The sequence below is a fragment of the Myxine glutinosa genome, chromosome 4, assembly GCF_964187855.1.
Source record: "Myxine glutinosa chromosome 4, kmMyxGlut1.1, whole genome shotgun sequence".
Taxonomy (NCBI): Eukaryota; Metazoa; Chordata; class Myxini; order Myxiniformes; family Myxinidae; genus Myxine; species Myxine glutinosa.
Window position 1 is genome coordinate 148119283 of NC_136264.1, and position 19457 is coordinate 148138739.

Below are 19457 nucleotides of genomic sequence, written 5' to 3' on the forward strand. Positions count from 1 at the left end.
AGAGAGGTTCGAAAGAAAGTTGGTCATTAACATATCCAGGAGAGGGGCCATACCTGTAATGAAATAAAGGAGAAGATCCTCGTTGAAATTCCCTCTCGAGTGGTGAGCTTCCCTATAAGAGGGACGGCGGCTTTGGGAGTGAGGGATTACTGTGCTATTAAATGTGACTGAACTTGAGTTGGTAAGTTGAATAATGTTGCTTATGGGCTTGCTTGTAATGTGCTCGGGAATTATGTCGAGTGCTAATGTATTGCTTATTCTTGCTGTAGATGATGTGGAGATTGATTTCAATAAAGCTCTATATCTCGAGAGAGGTTGTGGGTTAAAATTCTACCACATTTTATCGAAATCAACTCCTTCACTCGAGTGCCATGGACAAGATTCTGAGACTCAAGGAATTCAGAGGCGACCCGCAAGCGACAGACACCGCGCACCAATGGAATCACTGGCAACGCGCTCTGGAGCATTATATCGCTGCCAGGCCTGGAATCACCGAGGAGCAAAAGCTTTCGGTGCTCACGTCACGTGTCAAACCAATCCTTTACAGACCAATCAGCTTTCTCCCAATTATCAGCAAAGTCATGGAATCCATCATTGCTTCGGATATGAAATCTTTCCTCTTTTCCAATGGCTTGATCTCTGATCATCAATTTGGTTTCAGACCAGGTCACTCTACTCTGGACATGCAGCTTCTGCTGTCTCAACAAGGGATGGAGGTCCTCAATGCCAAACAGGAAATTAGAGCTGCCTCCGTTGACATATCACGTGCCTTCGATGCGGTCTGGCACCCCGCTCTGCTCACCAAACACTCCTCCTTTGGTATCCATGGAAATCTCCACGCATGGCTGGCAGACTTCCTCTCTAGTCGTAGTCAACATGTGGCCCCGAATGGGTTTCATCTCTTCCTGTTCAGGCTGGAGTTCCCCAAGCCAGTGTTCTGGGCCCTGTGCTTTTTCTGGTCTTCATCAATGATCTCTCTGACTCTCTTGAAAATCCTCTCTATCTCTTTGCTGATGACTCCACTCTCTGCCGCTCCATTCCTCATCCCTCAGATCGGCAGTCTGCAGCCTCCTCACTCTCTGCAGACCTGGACAAAATCACAGACTGGGCAAACAAGTGGAACACGTCTTTCAATCCTGACAAATCTCACACTCTTACGATGTCTCTCCGAAAAGACCGACTGGACAACCCTCCCATCCACTTTCTGAATAATCCTCTCCAAGAAGTTCTGTCACTCAAGCTTTTGGGTCTCACTATCTGCCATGATCTTTCCTGGGAAAACCACATTTCAAATCTGGCCTCCAAAGCCAGTCGCCGACTGGGCATCCGTGCGAAGTCCTTCCTTGGAAAACCTGAGCTCCTCACCACATACAAGGCTTTCATCCGCAGCTCAATGGAATACTGCTCTCCCCTCTGGGCTGGTGCTCCTGCCTCACACCTAGCCCGTTTTCACGCTGTTGAAACCAAAGCATTCAGAATCATTGGAATCTCCCGCGATGAAGCTTTCTCCGAGGGCCTTTCACTTCCTCACCGCAGGCAGGTTGGTGGTCTTTCCGTCTTCTACCGACTCCTCTCCGGCCTTGCTCCCCCAGCTCTCTCTTGACTCTGTCACCCAAATATTCCTACAGGTCACACAAGATCTGCCTGAAACCCTCATGGTTAAACTGCCAAAATCAAGCCTCTCTGCTCACCTTCTCTCCTCCATTCCTCTTTTCTCCCGCCTCTGGAACAAACTCCCTCACTCTCTTCAATCCCACTCCTCCCTCCAGGTCTTTAAAACAGCTGTTCACCACCATCTCTTATCTTCTCCCATCCAAAACCTTGATCTTTTCTACCCCTGCTAATTTCACCCCAAATCCACTTTTTTGAAATACCAACTTCTTTCCTGGAAGTCCTTGGTGTCCTTGTGTTTTCTACTTCTCCCACCCCCCCCCCCCCTTTCCCACACCTTCTACCCCCAAGCCCTCTCCCTCCCACACATCTCCCGACGTACCTGTTCTCAAATGTTGTGTTTGTGTGCTTCCCCTTCTCTCACCATGTTGTCTACCGCTCCCCTTTTTATATACTTTGTTTGTCTGTTTGATTTGTTTGTGTGATAAATGTTAGCTCTTTCACGAGTCTCGATTCTGTATACAAAAAAAAAAACAAAAAAAAAAACCATATTCAACTACATATCACACTGAGAACTATGCGACCTCTGTGGACATGCTGGGAGAGATCTTAGTCAAACCCCAGAGTGCCATATATGCGAGGCATGTACTCGCCACACTACGACATGACCCCTCGGAGCTTCGAGAACAGTTTCTTAAGGAATTGTGGCAATTCGGCAAGGACTGCATGGTGGAGACTCAGACGGCTGCCGAGATAACTGATGATCTAAATGCGTGATGCTTTTGTAACCAGCCTCTCGTCGCTGTCGATACGACTGAGGCTACTCGAAAACGCAGCCATGACCCTCCAGCAGGCTTACAATCAAGCCCGTGTTCTGCAGCTCGCTCAAACTCGCTCAGAAGCTTACGGGTGCCCGTACGTAATGGCGGGCGCCACGGCTGAGAAACGCTCGGAGCCGGCTCGTACTGTGGAGTGGTTCCTTGTGGGCGCTGCAGTTAGCCCAGGACCGAACGTCGACCTTGCGGAGCTCGAGGAGGAAGGTCTGAGTACCGTGGCTACTGCAACCCCTACTTAAAATGCAAAGTGTTATTTTTGTGGGAATCGTCGACATTCCCGTGCTATGTGCCCCGCTCGGGAGGCGACGTGTCATACTTGTGGCAAGAGAGGACACATCGCGAAAGTTTGTCGCTCGACGAAAGCGCGATGTACGACCCTCGCGGGAACCAATACTTTCGTGCTTCCCACTCCGTGCACCCCGGTACTGGCTCCCCGCAGTCTTGCGAGCGCGGTGCTTCTTCGAGGGGAAAGATGCTGATGCCCTAATTGACAAAGGCAGTAGCGAGAGCTATGTTAGTCAAGCTCTGGTACGACACGGCTGGACGATTGGCCAAACTACTCGAAGGATTTTTTATAGCTTCAGTCGGTCTTTGGATGCGCACGAAGGGAGTGTGCATGGTTAATCTGGTTGTCAATGATGTAACGTATCCGAATGTGAAGCTTATGGTTATGCCGAACTTATGTTCCGACGTGCTTCTGGGACACAATTTTTTGCATGGACACGGCCGATTGGAGATGCAATTCAGTGGGGAGAACACCCTCTCTGTTTGCGGTTTAGCTGAAATGGCTGTCGAACCGCCTCCTCTGTTTCCTAGTTTGACTGCCAATTGCAAGCCGATCACCGTGAAGTCGATGATTCTCGCGCTTTGACACGCAGTTTATTGCTGATGAAACTAAACGGCTGCTGCGGGAGGGGATTATAGAGCCGAGTAGCTCTCCGTGGAGAGCCCAGGTAGTCGTAGTCCATACGGCTAATAATCGGAAGCGCATGTTAATCGATAATTATTCTCAAACCATTAATAGGTTCACACAGCTGGCTGCCTATCCGCTTCCCAGGATGGATGATATGGTGCACGACGTGGCTAAATATCGCGTATTTAGTACTTTGGATCTAAGAAGTGCATTTCATCAGATCCCGAAACGTGAGTCTGACAGGCCCTTCACGGGTTTCGAATCCGGCAAAAGGCTTTATCAATTCCGTTGCGGAGGAGATCCGCCCTCTTTTGGACTGCAAGACTTTTCCCCTAATTACAAGTGCCAAGGTCGCCTTTCAACAGCTTAAAGAAGACATAGCAAGTGCCGCTGTGACCTCGATCGGCGAGAAAATACTGTTCATGGTGGAGACAGATGCCTCAGATTGCGCCATCGTGGCGACTCTCACTCAGGCAGGTAAGGCGGTGGCATTCTTCTCACGCACTGTCGGATAGTGAACGAAGGCATTCGGCTATAGAGAAGGAGGCGTATGCCATAATCGAGGCTGACAGAAGATGGTGCCATTTTCTCTTAGGCAAACGGTTTCAACTTATTACCGATCAGCAATCGGTGGCTTTCATGTACAATTCTCGACATGCTCAATGCATTAAAAATGAAAAGATATTGAGATGGCGGATTGAATTGGCAGATTATTGTTTCAAGATCATCTATCGACCGGGCCGCGATAATCTGGCAGCCAATGCGTTGTCTAGACCTGTCTGTTCGGGCATGATGGCTGACGACCTGCGGGGCATTCACGAATCGCTATGCCACCCAGGTGCGACGCGCCTGCCCCATTTCGTTCGTGGTCATAACTTGCCTTTCCCGGTGGAGGATGTCCGACGCATGTGCCATTCGTGTCCTGTGTGTGCAGAGCTAAAACCACATTTTTATAAACCGCCTACAGGTACTTTGATTGAGGCTGTGCGGCTGTGCGACCATGGGGAAAGGTTGGATATTGACTTCAACGTGCCTCTTCCCGCATCGGGTCCGCATCGCTATATCCTCACGGTAGTCGACGAATATTCGAGATTCCCCTTTGCATTTCCATGCACGGGCATATGTCGTCCTCTACGATCATCCGGTGCCTGCGACAGCTTTTTCTAATGTTCGGATATCCGGCTTTCATATATTCTGACAGGGGCACTGCTTTCATGTCACAGGAGGTCAAGACATTTCTTCCAGAACGTGGCATCGCTTTTAGTCGGACTACTCCATATAACCCCCAAGGGAACGGGAAAGGTCGAACGATTTAATGGGGAATGTATGGAGGGCTGTGGCCATTGGATTTAAGACTCGGAGGTTGGCCCCTCATCAATGGGATCTGGTATTGCCTGAAGCGTTGCACGCCATATGTTCCCTTCTCTGCACTGCCACCAACGAGACTCCGCATGACAATGTTCCGCTACCAAATACGTAGTGCGAATGGGCAATCTTTGCCAAGCTGGCTTTCTGAACCGGGGCCCGCTTTCTTGAAACGTGCGATACGACACAGCAAGTATGATCCGCTGGTGGATCGGGTGCAGGTGTTAGAAGCTAACCCGGAATATGCACATATTCGTATGGCGGATGGCAGAGAGGCGACCGTTTCGGTGTGACATCGTACGCCCTGCGGGGTGGGTCCTTGCCCAGGTACGAGCGATGGCAATGTGGCGGAGCGGACTGGTAGTCCGATCCAGGCTGCAACGGCAACTCTCGGTACCGGAGCAGTTGCTTCTATCCCAATATTGCCCGACATTGCTGATGCCAGGGTTCTCGAGAATGGTTCTGGCAGTTATCGCACCCGTGTCGGCCATGAAAGTCGTAGGCCGGCGCGTTTGGGGTGGTAGGTTGAATTATACTCGCCTAGTGAACGCCTAATTATTTTGCTGCGATGTATACATTGTGGTCCATATCATAGTCGATGCAAGTTTGCTGAAATTTTAATTGGAGGGTGAATGTGATGAAATTAAGGAGAAGATCCTCGTTGTAATTCCCTTTCTCGTGGTGAGCTCCCTATAATAGGGACGGTTTAGGAAGTGAGGGATTACTGTGCTATTAAATGTGACTGAACTTGAGTTGGTAAGTTGAATAATGTTGCTTATGGGTTTGCTTGTGATGTGTTATGTTTAGAGTACTAATGTATTGCTTATTCTTGTTGTACGTTGTAAATGCTGTGGAGATCGATTTCAATAAAGCTCTATATCTTGAGAGAGGCTGTGGGTTAAAATTCAACCACAATACCATTAGCAGGGATTCACGTTGAGAAGTTCTCAGAATGGGTCAATTCCCTGGAATCAGACAAGACCTTAGCTAATGTCATGGCTGGTTGTTGATCCCAGCCAAATGACATGGTGGCAAAAGAAAACGCCACAGATGAAGAATAGAGTTAGGATGGGTGGCTCTTAGTTAAGTCCACGTGAGCAGAATGCTATTGGTATATGGAATAGTCATCATGGGATGGGCAGGACATCACGCAGACAAACATTAAGTGGTTTTGGAAAGAAATGCAGTCAGAGGTATTCCAGGGGATTGGATAGGGTTAGTGCAGGCATGTAATGGGGGTTGGATCTCTCAACATAGAGCAATCTGACCACCAGGGTTGCCTGGCACATCATAGTGAAAAAAAAAAACCGGATAAAGAGACAGAAGAGTTTATGATATCCTGTGAATGGAACCTTGATTATTTAAACAATGTCTGGAGTAACAATAGCAAGTTGTATAAAACTATCTGTGATCTGGCACTGAGACATCAAAGGTTAGAGGTCCATACTGATCGGAAATGGGAAGGAACATAAACTGATGGAGTGGGGAAGTGTGAGGTTGTGGGTGGGAGCATGCGGAAGGGGAAGCTCTTGGAGCGAGTGCAGTGAGCATGTAGAGTTTAACTGCCACGTGTCTGCATTAACTGCAAACTTCATTTTGTCAAATTTTGCAAAGTTGGTCAGTTTTGAAAACTTGGCACAACCCCCTGGGGCTCAGTAAATGCAGGAAAAACTCATGACCAGTGTGGAGGGAAGGGAGGTTAAAAGGAGACAAAGTAGTGCCAAAAGAATGCAATGGGAGAAGTGCTGCAGTCCTCAGAAAAGGCCAGAAAGAAAAGAGGGGAGGGAGAGTCATACAAGAGGGAAAGGAAGAGGGAATGGGAGCTTTGGATGGGGCCTGAAGTATAGGAAAATTAAAGAGAGGGCAAAGGAACATTATAAATTAGCCTTGGCCAGTGGAGAATGAGTTCAGGAGAGTTTTATAAAATAAAAAAATTTTCCTTTTTGAATTTTTTTTGTATTATTGGAATTGGTGGTTGAAGGTTAGAAGAAAACAAGTATGACGGAAGGAGAACAGGAGAGAGATTAAAGCACGAGAGGAGTTGAAAGCGTTCATTGAAGCCGACAAAGCATGTGGTTACATGGACCACACAACAAAATCGACACAAAAGGACAAAATAAGCCCATGAGAGCAGACATATGAGACAATGAACACTGAAGGTAAAACAATCAACAAGTTGGATGAAACAAATCTGAAAGAGTATTCTCCTTAGCTTTGGAGGGTGTTCTCTTGGAGCAGAAAGAGGAATGACCATTCATAGAGGAATCAGGAAACGGGAGTCATTTTAATTCCTCAAAAAATAAAAGTCAAATTATCTTACCTCCATCAGGTAGAGTACACGAGAAGCAGATGGTCCAAAAAAGAGTGCCTCCAAGGCAGGGCTAAGACTGGTCTCCCCTAGCTTTGCTCGCTCCATACACAGTGTCCGCAGCTGCTCCACGGTCGTGCTGTCTGTGTTGAGAAAAGGAAGGGTTAGCAGTGTGAAGAGTTACGTCAGTGCCGACTTCTTTTTGATTCCAAAAACAAAAACAAAACACAAAGGTGATCTCTCCATCAGTAATCTTAAAAGGACCAGGAGAGGTGGACGCTGTCTGATTTTTCACACAATTTATTCAGCTGCTTGTCTGTTCATTCTCAAACACACCGGCTGGCATGAGCTTCATGAGAGTACGAGCGCCATCCCGCAGGGCTGGCATCTCCAGTACACTGCCCATGTCTGCCAAATCCCACAGGAAGCTCACATGGTGGTGCTGGGATGACATGATCTGTATACAAAACAAATAGACAGACAAAAAAAAGTTGGGGATGTGACCAGGTGACCAAGTGCCCTGGATAACCAAGTAATGTAAAAAAAAAAAAAAAAAATTTGTACAAAAAATTTTCGTGGGAAAAAAAAAAAAAAGTGTCCCATAAAATTCCAAAAACAAGTATTTTATTTATTTTGAGTGCGGGAGCTTATGTACCACTCCGGGAAGGCAGCGCTCAGCCTCCAAATTGGGCCCATCACTGAAGTGTGTGCCATGGTTGCTTGGTGAGCCCGTTGACGAGTCAGATGATGAGTCTGGGCTTGAAGGTGCATTGCTAGTCACCTGTGTCAGCTTTGCCGTGATCAGCTGGCACACGCACACACACGCACACATGATACATCCTGTCAAGCTACATAACTAGTGAAACTGCCATGGTGCTGCAGCTTGTCATATTGCTTACTGTTTTGTCCTTGATGTTGAGCTGCCCAATTAGTTTACGGTCATCAGCAGGGTCCACTGGCTCCCCTCCAACATAGAGCTCCACCTTGGCATGCCCCCCACCGCTACCACTGCCGGCCTTGGTACGAGTGGCGATGTAGCGGCGCACAGCCCCAACCGTGTCGTTTGTGTGTGACCATATGTCCAGGTCCTCCAACTGTCGTGCTTGGTTTGGGAAGCGCACAAGCAGCGCCACATGCTTCCCCCGGAAAGCTCTAGAAGATGGTCCAGGAAAGAGAGAAAACAAAAGAACAACAGAGTGAAGCAAAATGAAAGCAAAGGAGGGAGCCGAGAGCTCTGCAGCAACATAGTGACTAACCTCCCCATAGGTAAGATTGTCCTCTCATCGTGGTAGTCTCCATCGCACTCTGTAACGTATTCACGTAGCACGGTCAGCACACGCACCATACGCAGCGCTTCCTGCCGTACAGTTGGCGCACTAGCCTTGTCACCCTCTAGCAAGTGCAGTGCATCACGAGACGCCGTCAGACGTTCAACACAGGAGCGCACAAACCCCTCGTGAATTTCAACCTGATGGATGCGTGCAGCAAAATGGAAATAATTGTGAATGGCTGAATAGGATTCAAATGCATTATCTTAATGTATCAGATCGTGGCATTTTCAGGCAAAAATACTTGAAAATAAGCTTATTTTCATTATAGACTGCAGTGAACAAAACAAGTCAAAAGTAAAATTTATTTTCAAGAAAAATTCAGCAAAGGATTACTAGTATGGGTGAAACAGCATTACGTTAAAAAAAACCAAAAAAAACCCATAGTTTTAAAACTGAGCAAACCAACTTCTTACTACGAGGGAAGTCCAGGGGCATGCCCCCTCCCAGAAAAATGGATCTCAAAATTTGCATTTTGGAGATGATCCTGTCCAAATTGGAACAGAACTATACAAATGAAATTATATTGGGGGGAGAATTTTTTGATTTCACCTGAACAACATAGTGTAGCAGCATAGCAAACCTGTTGTGCATTTTGTGATACAAGCACCAAATTTGGCACAAATGTACATTAATATGTTGCGAACATTTTCAGATATTGGGCCACTTGAAATTCCGTAATTTTTTTTTTCAAATTTTTTCAAATTTCGTAATTTCAAATTTTTCGGGTGACACCGTCACAATTTCGGTCTTCGAGGCCGGCCGATATAGTGGGGCGGCTTAGCCCAAATATTCAAAAGAATTGTGCATTTTGTGATAAAAGCACCAAATTTGGCACAAATGTACATTAATATGTTGCGAACATTGTGTGGTCAGCAATGAAGACGAGAGTCTGAATTACATGTATGCAAAAGACCTTGTGAACCAGTGAAGCAAATACACGGGTAAGCATGAATTAAATCTAGGGCATGATATAATTTCCATGATGTTTACCTCTACACTCAATGGTGGAAGGAGGTAATGTTTTGATCCCAGCTTGTCTGTATGTCTGTTTGTCTGTTAGTCCACAAAATTCCAGACAAAGCTTGTAGTAGTGGTAGTTGTAGTGGTAGTGGTGATAACAGAAATTGTTATATAGAACTGAACTTATATTATTATTATATGCAGAAAATAACTTCATTTCTATATGCCCTGCAGTGGACAGGTTAATTGGTTTATGCACTGAAGGGGTCACCCTGGTGTGCACTGCTGTGTTCTGCCTCACTGAGTTGTTCAGGTATGATGTACTCAGCACAAGCTTCCGGTCGGCCCGGAGGTGGGGGTGCGGGGCCTGTCACGGAACGTCAAAACAAACGGCCTGCCGGGGCCGCCCAAAAGTCGGGCGTGAGGGGCGCGTCCACTAATGGAATGCCTCTCGCTTCCCAGATCGAGGGCCACGTGGTCAGGAGAACCTCGTCCTTTCCGGTCACACTTTGCCTATCGGCCGGCCTCGAAGACCGAAATTGTGACGGTGTCACCCGAAAAATTTGAAATTACGAAATTTGAAAAAATTTGAAAAAAAAAATTACGGAATTTCAAGTGGCCCAATATCTGAAAATGTTCGCAACATATTAATGTACATTTGTGCCTGCTTGTTTCACAAAATGCACAATTCTTTTGAATATTTGGGCTAAGCTGCCCCACTAACATTCAAATTGCTGGGAAGATGATTTTGAGTTAGTACAGAATTTTATCATAAAATAAATGAATACTGGACACCCTACACATTCCTTTCCAGGACATTTAATACAAGTGTTTTAAGAGGAGGTTGGGGGGAGGTTGAAGAGGTTAGAGTATCACGCATCATGTACTGGAGTGTTTTTTTTACTGGAACCACCCTCGCTCCAGTGTAAACCAAAGTATTCACTACCCCCTTACGTTGTCTGTGCATTTTATATTTGGCGGATACTGGACTCAACGCCATAATATCTGCCCAAGACCCACTTCTGTGCGCAGTTTTGATTAGATTATATTTCCTCTATTAAGTGGGTTTTTGTTGCATCATGTTTTTTATTTATGTTGTTTATTTACTTCTCTGCCAGTTTTCATGTCTGTCTATCTTTTGTCCCATGATTCTCCGTTTTTGTCCTCCTGTGCCTTATTCTAATCAACTCATTCTGCAAGAACACGTTTGATGTGGTGACCGGCCATTGCAGATTTAGGACGCAAGAAACCATTTAGGCGTAGCTTTACCAATTTTAACCTCCCCCAGGGATTGGCAATGAATGTTCTCTCAAATGTGATTGGTGAAATTAACAATTCTAATAACCCCATCCAGCAGGGGTCATTAAACACACACAATGCCACGTGGGGAAGGGGGGAAGTTGCAATGAGTTGACCTCGATCCCCACGTTATCGCCCCCCCCCACACCCCCCCTCATGAGTGAAACTGAGCCAAGAGCCTGTTGGATGTATTTAATGTGGTTGTGGTGCAGCACAGGAGTGATGGGCCAAATGGCTTCCTCCTGCGTCAAAGTTCCTTGCGAAGATTTATTTGTTTAATATCGATGTGGTCACAAACTTCACTGCGATCAACAGACATTATCAGGATTGGTATGTGTGTGCAGTAGACGTGTCTCGACTTCGTGCAATGTAAAGACGGCACTTCGGGATTTTCCGTGAAGTTCATTGGAGGGAACGGCCTCATGGGAAAATCCAACAATGGATGCAGTGTCCGTGTTTTTTTGACGACGAAAACACAGAAACCTCTATGGGTCATTACAAAAACACGGATGAGTTTCACCCATGTAATAGTAGATAAGCTTGTACCACCCAGGGAACCTGCCTGGCTGGTCTGCAGACGTGGACCAAGGTTAGTGTATATCTCCTTCAGCAGGTCTATGGCCCGGTTTGCTATATCATCACTGCCCTGGATGACCAGCTGAAAGAAACAAAACAAAGTTGGAAAGATGGAAAATAAACCATTGATCCAGTAATCTACAGTATCGTCATGCAGAATTTACAATTAAAAGTGCAAGGTTACATTATTTGGCCTGCCACACAATGGAGCGATAAATCATTGGTGGAGATTTAGCAAACCAAATGATGACATCAATGTTGCGTGCGATATCAACATGAGATATCAGATAGTTACACTGATGCTCCCTCAAATCAAGGCAAATTAGACAATTAGAGCTCAAATGTCAGAGTAGCCCCATTTTAAAAAATTCCTACCCCATTCTTAACTTACATCTTAAACACCAATATAAAAACACAGGAAATGCTATCGGCAAGTTTGCGAATTTCCTGGAAGATGCAAGGGGTTTGCACTGGTGAATGCTTGTGGACATTGCGCAAATGTTTTAGTCACTCTCGAATCATTGCCTGGAATGGAAGAAATCGCTTCAGTGTGTGGCGGCCAGAATTATGGCAGATTTTATGGTTGGGAATACACTTAGAAGTTTTCCTTTGTTGCAACAAATTGAAGTATTTTAGAAGGAATTTCAAAATTACATAGACAAGAAGTCAATTTGTTTTTGTTTTTTCCTATTGTATATAGACAAGCATAAGGCAAAGCCTGTGCAATGTGTCTTACCCGCCAAAGATAGTCGATACCAATGAGCTGCAGATCATCAAGCATGTATGCACGTCGTTTGGCGACGAGCTTTCCTTCGCGCGAGTTCACCGCTGTTTTGACAAGCAAACAAGAGCAACAAGCATTCTGAGTATTGCGCTGCAATACATGTCCCCTACCAAAGTTCAAAGTGCCATAACTTTGTCAAAAATGATCGAATATGCAAATTTATGCACGGTTGATGCTGGTTTTCAAACTTGATCTGAGGTATGCTGCGACACGTGTGTCACGCCTGGCCTCGTTGATAAGCCCGCAAGGTCGCTCCGTGCAGCGGCCTGCACGTATTGCACTGTGTGAATTATATAAATTATTACCAACTCACGGTCTGAGGTACTAGCGATTCAAGATATCCATTTTTTTATGGCACATTGGAGAAGCCAATGCGAGGTTTCTTCTTCCTCAGCTTGTCACAACTCTGTCAAATGCGATCGAGTTTAAAAAGTCAGAATTTGACAAAATCTGTTTTATTCGTTTGTTAATATACCTCAGCTATTGACAAATCTTAAATTAGAATTTTATTTGAGGTTAAAATGACCGCGACAGGTCGTGTCCAACGATGCTTTCAGTCTGTACATGTGATAAATAATTAAATCCGCACACTTGACGCCTCTTCTTCTTCACGCAATAACAACTTCTAGCTTCCAGACCGTACATCCAATCATCTTGAAATTTTGCACACTTGTTACTCTTCATGACGTCTACTATAGTATGAAGTTTCACGTCGATCAATAAAGCGATTCAAGAGATATCCATTTTAAAAATATTTTCGTTTAATTAACGATATCTGCCAAACCACGTGAGCTATCGCAAATTCCAAAAGGACATTTTAGTAGACTGACATGCGGAACAGATGTGAAGTTTCCCCTCGATTGGATCAAAAATGAGGGAGGGGCTCGGTTTTAAAGGTTCATGCATAAAAATGTCACAACTCTGAAACCATGTGACGCATGACGTCATGCTCGCTGACTTTTTTGTTCGTCATGGGTATGAGATTCTGCCTGCAAAGTTTGGCCTTGATCTGTTCAGCCGTTGCAGAGAAAAAGGGGTTTTCGTGTTTTCACTAAAAACAATATGGCGCCCGAACCACGTGACCGGTGACGTCATAATTACCATTAAAATATTCTACAGACCGAGCCCCTCCTATGGTGAAAATTTGATCTCAATCGGTCCTATTATTGCAGAGAAAATCTTTTTTAAAGGAAATTAAAACTTAAAATGGCACTGAGTTAAGGATCATCAGAATTATCAGAATTCCCAAAGTAAGTGCCATAACTTTGTCAAAAATGATCGAAACGTCATGAAGTTCGAACTTGATCTGTAACTTATCATGAGGAAATGATGTGCCAAGTTTGAAATCATTAGCATTAAGCGTTTAGAAAAAAAGTCCGGAAAACTGTTCTTTGCGTGACGGACTGACGGACTGACAGACTGACAGACTGACAGACTGACGGACGGAGGGATGGCGTGCAAACCTATAGTCCCCTCCGGTGTACACCGGTAGGGGACTAATAAACAGTCATGGAAAAACCCTGGCATCGAGTCCCGATTCGCACAAGATATCACATCGGATATAAAACCAAAAAAATAAAATGGTTAGAGTTAGCCAGAATGGTGGATCATAAGGTGCTGACATTCCAGGCTTTAACCTTCTTCGGTCCTCCTTATACAAAATAAACCAGAACGGCACTCATATAGCACGTCGCAGCTCATCCTGAACAAGAACACCATCGTTACCTGAACACCCTACTATTATGGCCAACTGCTATTTTGGCCCACACACCCGTATCATCCATACACCATATTATGTCACATACATTGCCATTATCCATAGCTTTATTACCCTGCACTCACAAAGCCAAATGCAGAGTTAAGCGATCAGTTGCATCCATACGTACATACAGTGCCTATAGAAAGTCAACACTCCCTTTCAAAATTTTCACCTTTTGTTGCCATATAGCCTGGAATTAAAATGCATTAAATAAGACTTTTTCCACCTTTATTTACACATCATAACCCATTTCAGTGTAGCTTTCGCTGTGTGCTTCGGGTCGTTGGTCATGCTGAAAGGTGAACTTCTGTCCCAATTTCAGCTTTCTAGCAGAAGGCAACAGGTTTTCCTCTAGGATGTTTCTGTATTTTGCTCTATCCATTTTCCCTTGTATCCTGACAAGTGCCCCAGTCACTGCTGATGAGAAACATCCCCATAACATGATGCTGCCACCACCATGCCCCACAGAAAGGATGGTGTTCTTTGGGTTGAGTTTGTGCCAAACACAAGATTTTGCATTTTGGCCAAAAAGTTCCATCTTGGTTTCATCAGACCACAAAACTTTTTGCCACATATTTTCAGAATCAGTGTTTTGTTTTTTTTTACATACCGCAAACGGGACTTAAGGTGGGCTTTTTTGAATAATGGCTTCCTTCTTGCCACCCAACCATACAGGCCAGCATTGTGGAGTGTTTGGGATATTGTGAGATGCATAGTGAACAGTCTTTGCCATAAAATACTGTAGCCCTTTCAAAGTTGCCATTCACCTCTTGGTGGCCTCTCTGATCAGTCTTCTCCTTGCTTGGTCATCCATTGTGTAGGGACGGCCTGATCTAGTTCGGGTCTTGGTGGTACCACACGCCTTACACTTCTTTATGATCGTCTTGACTGTGCCCCAAGGGATATTCAAGGTCTTTGAAATATTTTTATACCCATCCCCTGATCTGTGCCTTTCCACCTTATCCCAGATGTCTTTTGAAAGCTCCTTGTTGCTCATGGTTGAGTGTTTGCTGTGAAATGTACTACCCAGCAGAGGAAATCCTACAGGAACAGCTGATTTTATTCTGAAATAATCAGAATCAGCAAAATTTAAAACAGGTGGAAGCCAACTAACTTTGTGTGTAATTTTGATGGTGATTGGTTACACCTGAGCTAATTACCTCCACCACCAAAGGTGGATGGAGGTTATGTATTCACCCCTGTCTGTTTATCCTTTTGTTTGTGAACAAAATATCTCAAAAAGTAGTGGACGGATTCAGATGAAATTTGGCAGAGATATAGCCAGTGTATGTCACAAGGACGAAATGATTAGATTTTGGTGAAGATCCGGATTCGGCTACTATAATTACCCTGTGCTCGCGAAGCGTAAAGTGGGGTGAAGCATTCAGTTACGTGTGTGTGCGTCTGTGTGTGTGTGTGTGTGTGTGTGTGTGTGTGTGTGTGTGTGTGTGTGTGTGTGTGTGTGTGTGTGTGTGTGTGTGTGCGTGCCGTGCCTGTATTTAAAAAAAATCATTTTCTCGGCAACCGTTGGTCCGATTGACATGAAATTTTCACCATAGGAGGGCCTCCTCCTGTCGAATATTTTAATGGATAGGTCACATGGTACGTCATAGGTCACGTGGTACAGGCACCATCTAGGAAAAACGTTACACCTCTACATCTACCAAACCGCTCAATGGAAAAAATGGAAACATGGCTCATTGTCAAGTACTCACCATGGGGAATAAGATATGTTGATGACGACGTCATCGGTGCCTTAATTATGACATCATAATTCGACAAGTACAACGCTTGATCTGATCAGTATGGGGAAAAAAATTCCTCTGCAACTGTTAGTCCGATTGGCATGAAATTTTCAGAATATGAGCGGCTCCTCCTGTGGAATTTTAAAAATGATAATTATGACGTCATAGGTCACATGGTACAGGCGCCATCTTGGAAAAATCTAAAAAAGGTTGCACCTCTATATCTCCGAAACCATTACATGGAAAAAAAATGAACCATGGCTCATTGTCAAGTATTCCGCTTGGGGAATAAGATATGTTAATGATGATTTCATCGGTACTTTAATTATGACGTCATCATTCGACAAGTACAACACTTGATTCGATCAGTATGAATTTTTTTCTCTGCAATTCTTGGTCTGATTGACACGTAATTTTCACCATAGGAAGACCTCCTCCCATAGAATATTTTAATGATTATTATGACATCATAGGTCACGTGGTACAGGCGCCATCTTGGAAAAACGTTACACCTCTATATCTCTGAAACCACTCCATCGAAAAAATTGAGACATGCCTCATCGTCACTGACTCCCCATGGGGAATAAGACATGTTAATGATGATGTCGTCGATGCCTTCGTTATGTCATAATTCGACAAATACAACACTTATTCATCTGATCATTGTTGAAAAAAATTTCAGCAACTGTTGGTCTGATGGACACTAAATTTTTCTCCATAGGAGCGCCTCCTCCTTTAGAATATTTTAATGATAATCATGATGTCATAGGTCATGTGGTACAGGTACCATCTTTGAAAAACCAAAAAACATTGCACCTCTATATCTCCAAAACCGCTCTTATGGAAAAAATTGAAACGTGGTTCATTGTAAATAACTCCATGTGGGCAATAAGTGTTGTTAATGATGACGTCATTGGTGCCATAATTATGACGTCATAATTCAACAGGGACAACACTTAGCCTGATCAGTTTGAAATTTATTGAGCATGATCTCTGCAACAATTGAAGACCATAGAATTATAACCAGGCTGTCACATTTTAGTCATTTCGAGAAAAACGTGCAAAATATTTTGAAAAACGTGAAAAACGGGGGGGGGGGGGGGGGGGGGGAAGTGACTTCGCGTGGTTATAATTCTATGGTCTTCATTATATTAGAGAATATAAATTTATGATGTCATCGCTCACGTGATCTGGCAGCCATATTGGATCAAAAAATAAAAATAAAAACAAAAACCTTAAAAAACAGAAGAGTTGGTTCACACCAAGTTGACTGCGCAGGGTAAGTATTCTATGAATACCATCTAGTTTTTAAAGTGATTCTTCACCATTGGGTGATAGTGCCAAAAACGTTACATAGCAGGATATCTCAAAAGGTTATGGACGAACTTGGAAGAAACATGGTGGACCGGTTAGGTGGCTGACGAGGACAAATATATTTGATTTTGGTGAAGATCTGAATATGGATTCGGATATGAGAATTATTTAATTTTTTAAGTGATTCTTCACCATTGAGTGATATGGCTGAAATTTGTAGAAATTGATTTTCACTTGGAAGTTGTGGTTGTTTAGTGCAAGTAAAGGTGAAAAAGTCTGATTTAATGCATTTTAATTCCAGGCTATGAGGCAACAAAAAGCAAAATTTTTGAAATGGGGTGTAGATATTCTATAGGCACTGCATGTCGTACATGCAAGTCTGCATTTTTAAAATTCATTTTCTTGGCAACTGTTCCGATTGACCAAATTTTCACGATACTATTGCCTGTGCCTGAATAATTTTTTTTAGTCAATTATGACTTGAATAAGTGCGACAATTATGACGTGACTTATAATATGACAATTATAAGTCACATGATACGGACACCATCTTGGAAAAACGATGCACCACCTTTTATATTTGTGAAACGGCTCCATGGAGGAGGAAAAAAAAAAAAAAAAAAAGAAAAAAAAAAGTGGCTCATTGTTAAGAACTCCGCATGGGGAATAAGTGTTGTTAAAGATAACGTCATCGGTGCCTTATGACATCATAATTCGACAAGTACCATGCTTAGTCCCGATCAGTTTGAAATTTCTTCAGCATGATCTATGCAACAATTATATTGGCATATGGAAGCATGATCTATGCAAAATGTATAATGCCATCCGTCATGTGCTTTGGCAGCCATATTGGATGAAAGAAAAAAAAATAACCCTTAAAAAAAAAAAACGAGTTGGCTCACACCAAGTTGAATGCGCAGGATAAGTATCCATGAATACCATCTAGTTCATTATTGATTACTTATTAGGATATTTAACAAGCACTTTTGAGCACATTGAGGCTAAATTTTGTCAATGAAGGTGAAAATGAAAAATAATTCCAACTATATTCCCCATGGATAGTCGATCATCTGTCTGAAGTTTCATATTGATCTGTTTGGTGGTTCAGGAGAAAAAGATCAATTTACATTTTAATTTTCAATCCAACTTGGCCACCAGACCACGTGACTGATGTCTCAAATGGAATTCTTCAGGTCGTAGATCAGATATATGAATTTTCAGATTTTTCGGATAAGGATTTCAACTCGACCAATTATGGCTGGAATACTATTTCACCTACGACGTCATTGTCATCACCCTAAACACCTCAGAGAGAGTTGATGACATATGGCAAACTTTCAATTTCTTTCCGTTGAGCGGTTTTAGAGAAAAACTTCTTTCCAAATTTCTTCTTTAATTCCAATATGGCTGTCATACCATGTTACCTACGACAGAGTTATCAATTAAATATTCTTCATAAATTGCACAATTATTCTTGTGCAATTGCACAAGTCCCTCCTACGTTTAAAGTTTTGCATCAATCAGACAAGCAGTTGCAGAGAAAAACATTTTTAAAGCGAAAATATACGGACAGAGAGTGAACGTTATGGGGCACAGGGGCATTAGCACAAGTTTAGAAAAGGGTGGGGGGAAGGGAGGGGGAGCATTTCTCAACTTCAACATTTCTGAAAAGGAATCCATGAGGACCAAAAATAACACAAAAGGGGCAGACAGGATCCAAAACTTGGAAGGAAAAAAACAAAACAACAACATCCAAAGGAAATGCCTCCAGTGATATTTCATGAAGAAATAAAACAACGAGCACAAATGCCAAACTTTAAAAGCCCAGGCCCAGATGGAATTCCAAAGTTCTGGTTAAAGCAACTAGATGCTCTCCACAATGACAACGCTCGAGCATTCAACAAACTTATCCAAAGGGTGGACACCTGAAAAGTGGCTCACACTAAGTAACACCTTCCTCATCCCAAAGTCTGAAGAGACGCAACGACCTCAAGTATCGACGAATAACCTGTCCAACGAACAACCAACAAACTCCTAACAGGAATAATCACAAAAATGAAATACCATCACCAAACACAAGAAGGAGGCCTGTAGGCAGAACGGGAGGGATGTAAAAAGGATGCTATGGAACAATAGGACAAATCTCTTACTAAGCAAGGCCATACTCAAAAATTACTCGAAAACAACATTTTATGATAGCGTACCACATTCATGGATGATACAATGCATGCAATTGCACAAGATCAAACACCAAACAAGAAGACGTCATGCAGAGCACGATACTTGCAAAATCCGCCCGACACCCCCAAGGAAAAAAATTCCATTGACACAGCAAATTGTCCATTTCATCAAGATTAATATTGACAATCTTGATCAAAGCTTGGGGCAACAGGAAGAAAAGTGACTATTTTTCAGATGAAAAATGATGATTTTGTAAGGTTGACCTACAGTTGACCTTTGACCTTTTGACCTCAAAAAAAATTCGTTTCCCTATTTAGTGACAATGTGCAAATGCTGTTCAATTTTCAAGTCAATCAGATGAAAATTGAGGATTTTAAAAACTTGGCCTATGTTGACCTTTTGGCCTATTTGACCTCAAAAATGGTTGGTGGTTGAATTCAGTGACCTTTTCTGTAAATCCTCTTAGAATTTCAAG

At 43.5% G+C, this 19457-nt stretch overlaps 1 protein-coding gene across 1 annotated transcript in view; it reads right to left on the reverse strand.

Annotated features, from left to right (window-relative positions):
- USP9X (ubiquitin specific peptidase 9 X-linked) overlaps positions 1-19457 on the reverse strand; it is a 167495-nt gene that overhangs the window by 50544 nt on the left and 97494 nt on the right. The window contains exons 17-25 of the mRNA XM_078775324.1: positions 11936-12027; positions 11186-11281; positions 8290-8501; positions 7933-8185; positions 7689-7838; positions 7370-7490; positions 7046-7176; positions 4755-4825; positions 2764-2930 (exon numbers count right to left, since the gene is read on the reverse strand). Coding sequence (XP_078631450.1) covers positions 2764-2930; positions 4755-4825; positions 7046-7176; positions 7370-7490; positions 7689-7838; positions 7933-8185; positions 8290-8501; positions 11186-11281; positions 11936-12027 — 1293 coding nt within the window. The remainder of the gene's footprint in view (positions 1-2763; positions 2931-4754; positions 4826-7045; positions 7177-7369; positions 7491-7688; positions 7839-7932; positions 8186-8289; positions 8502-11185; positions 11282-11935; positions 12028-19457) is intronic.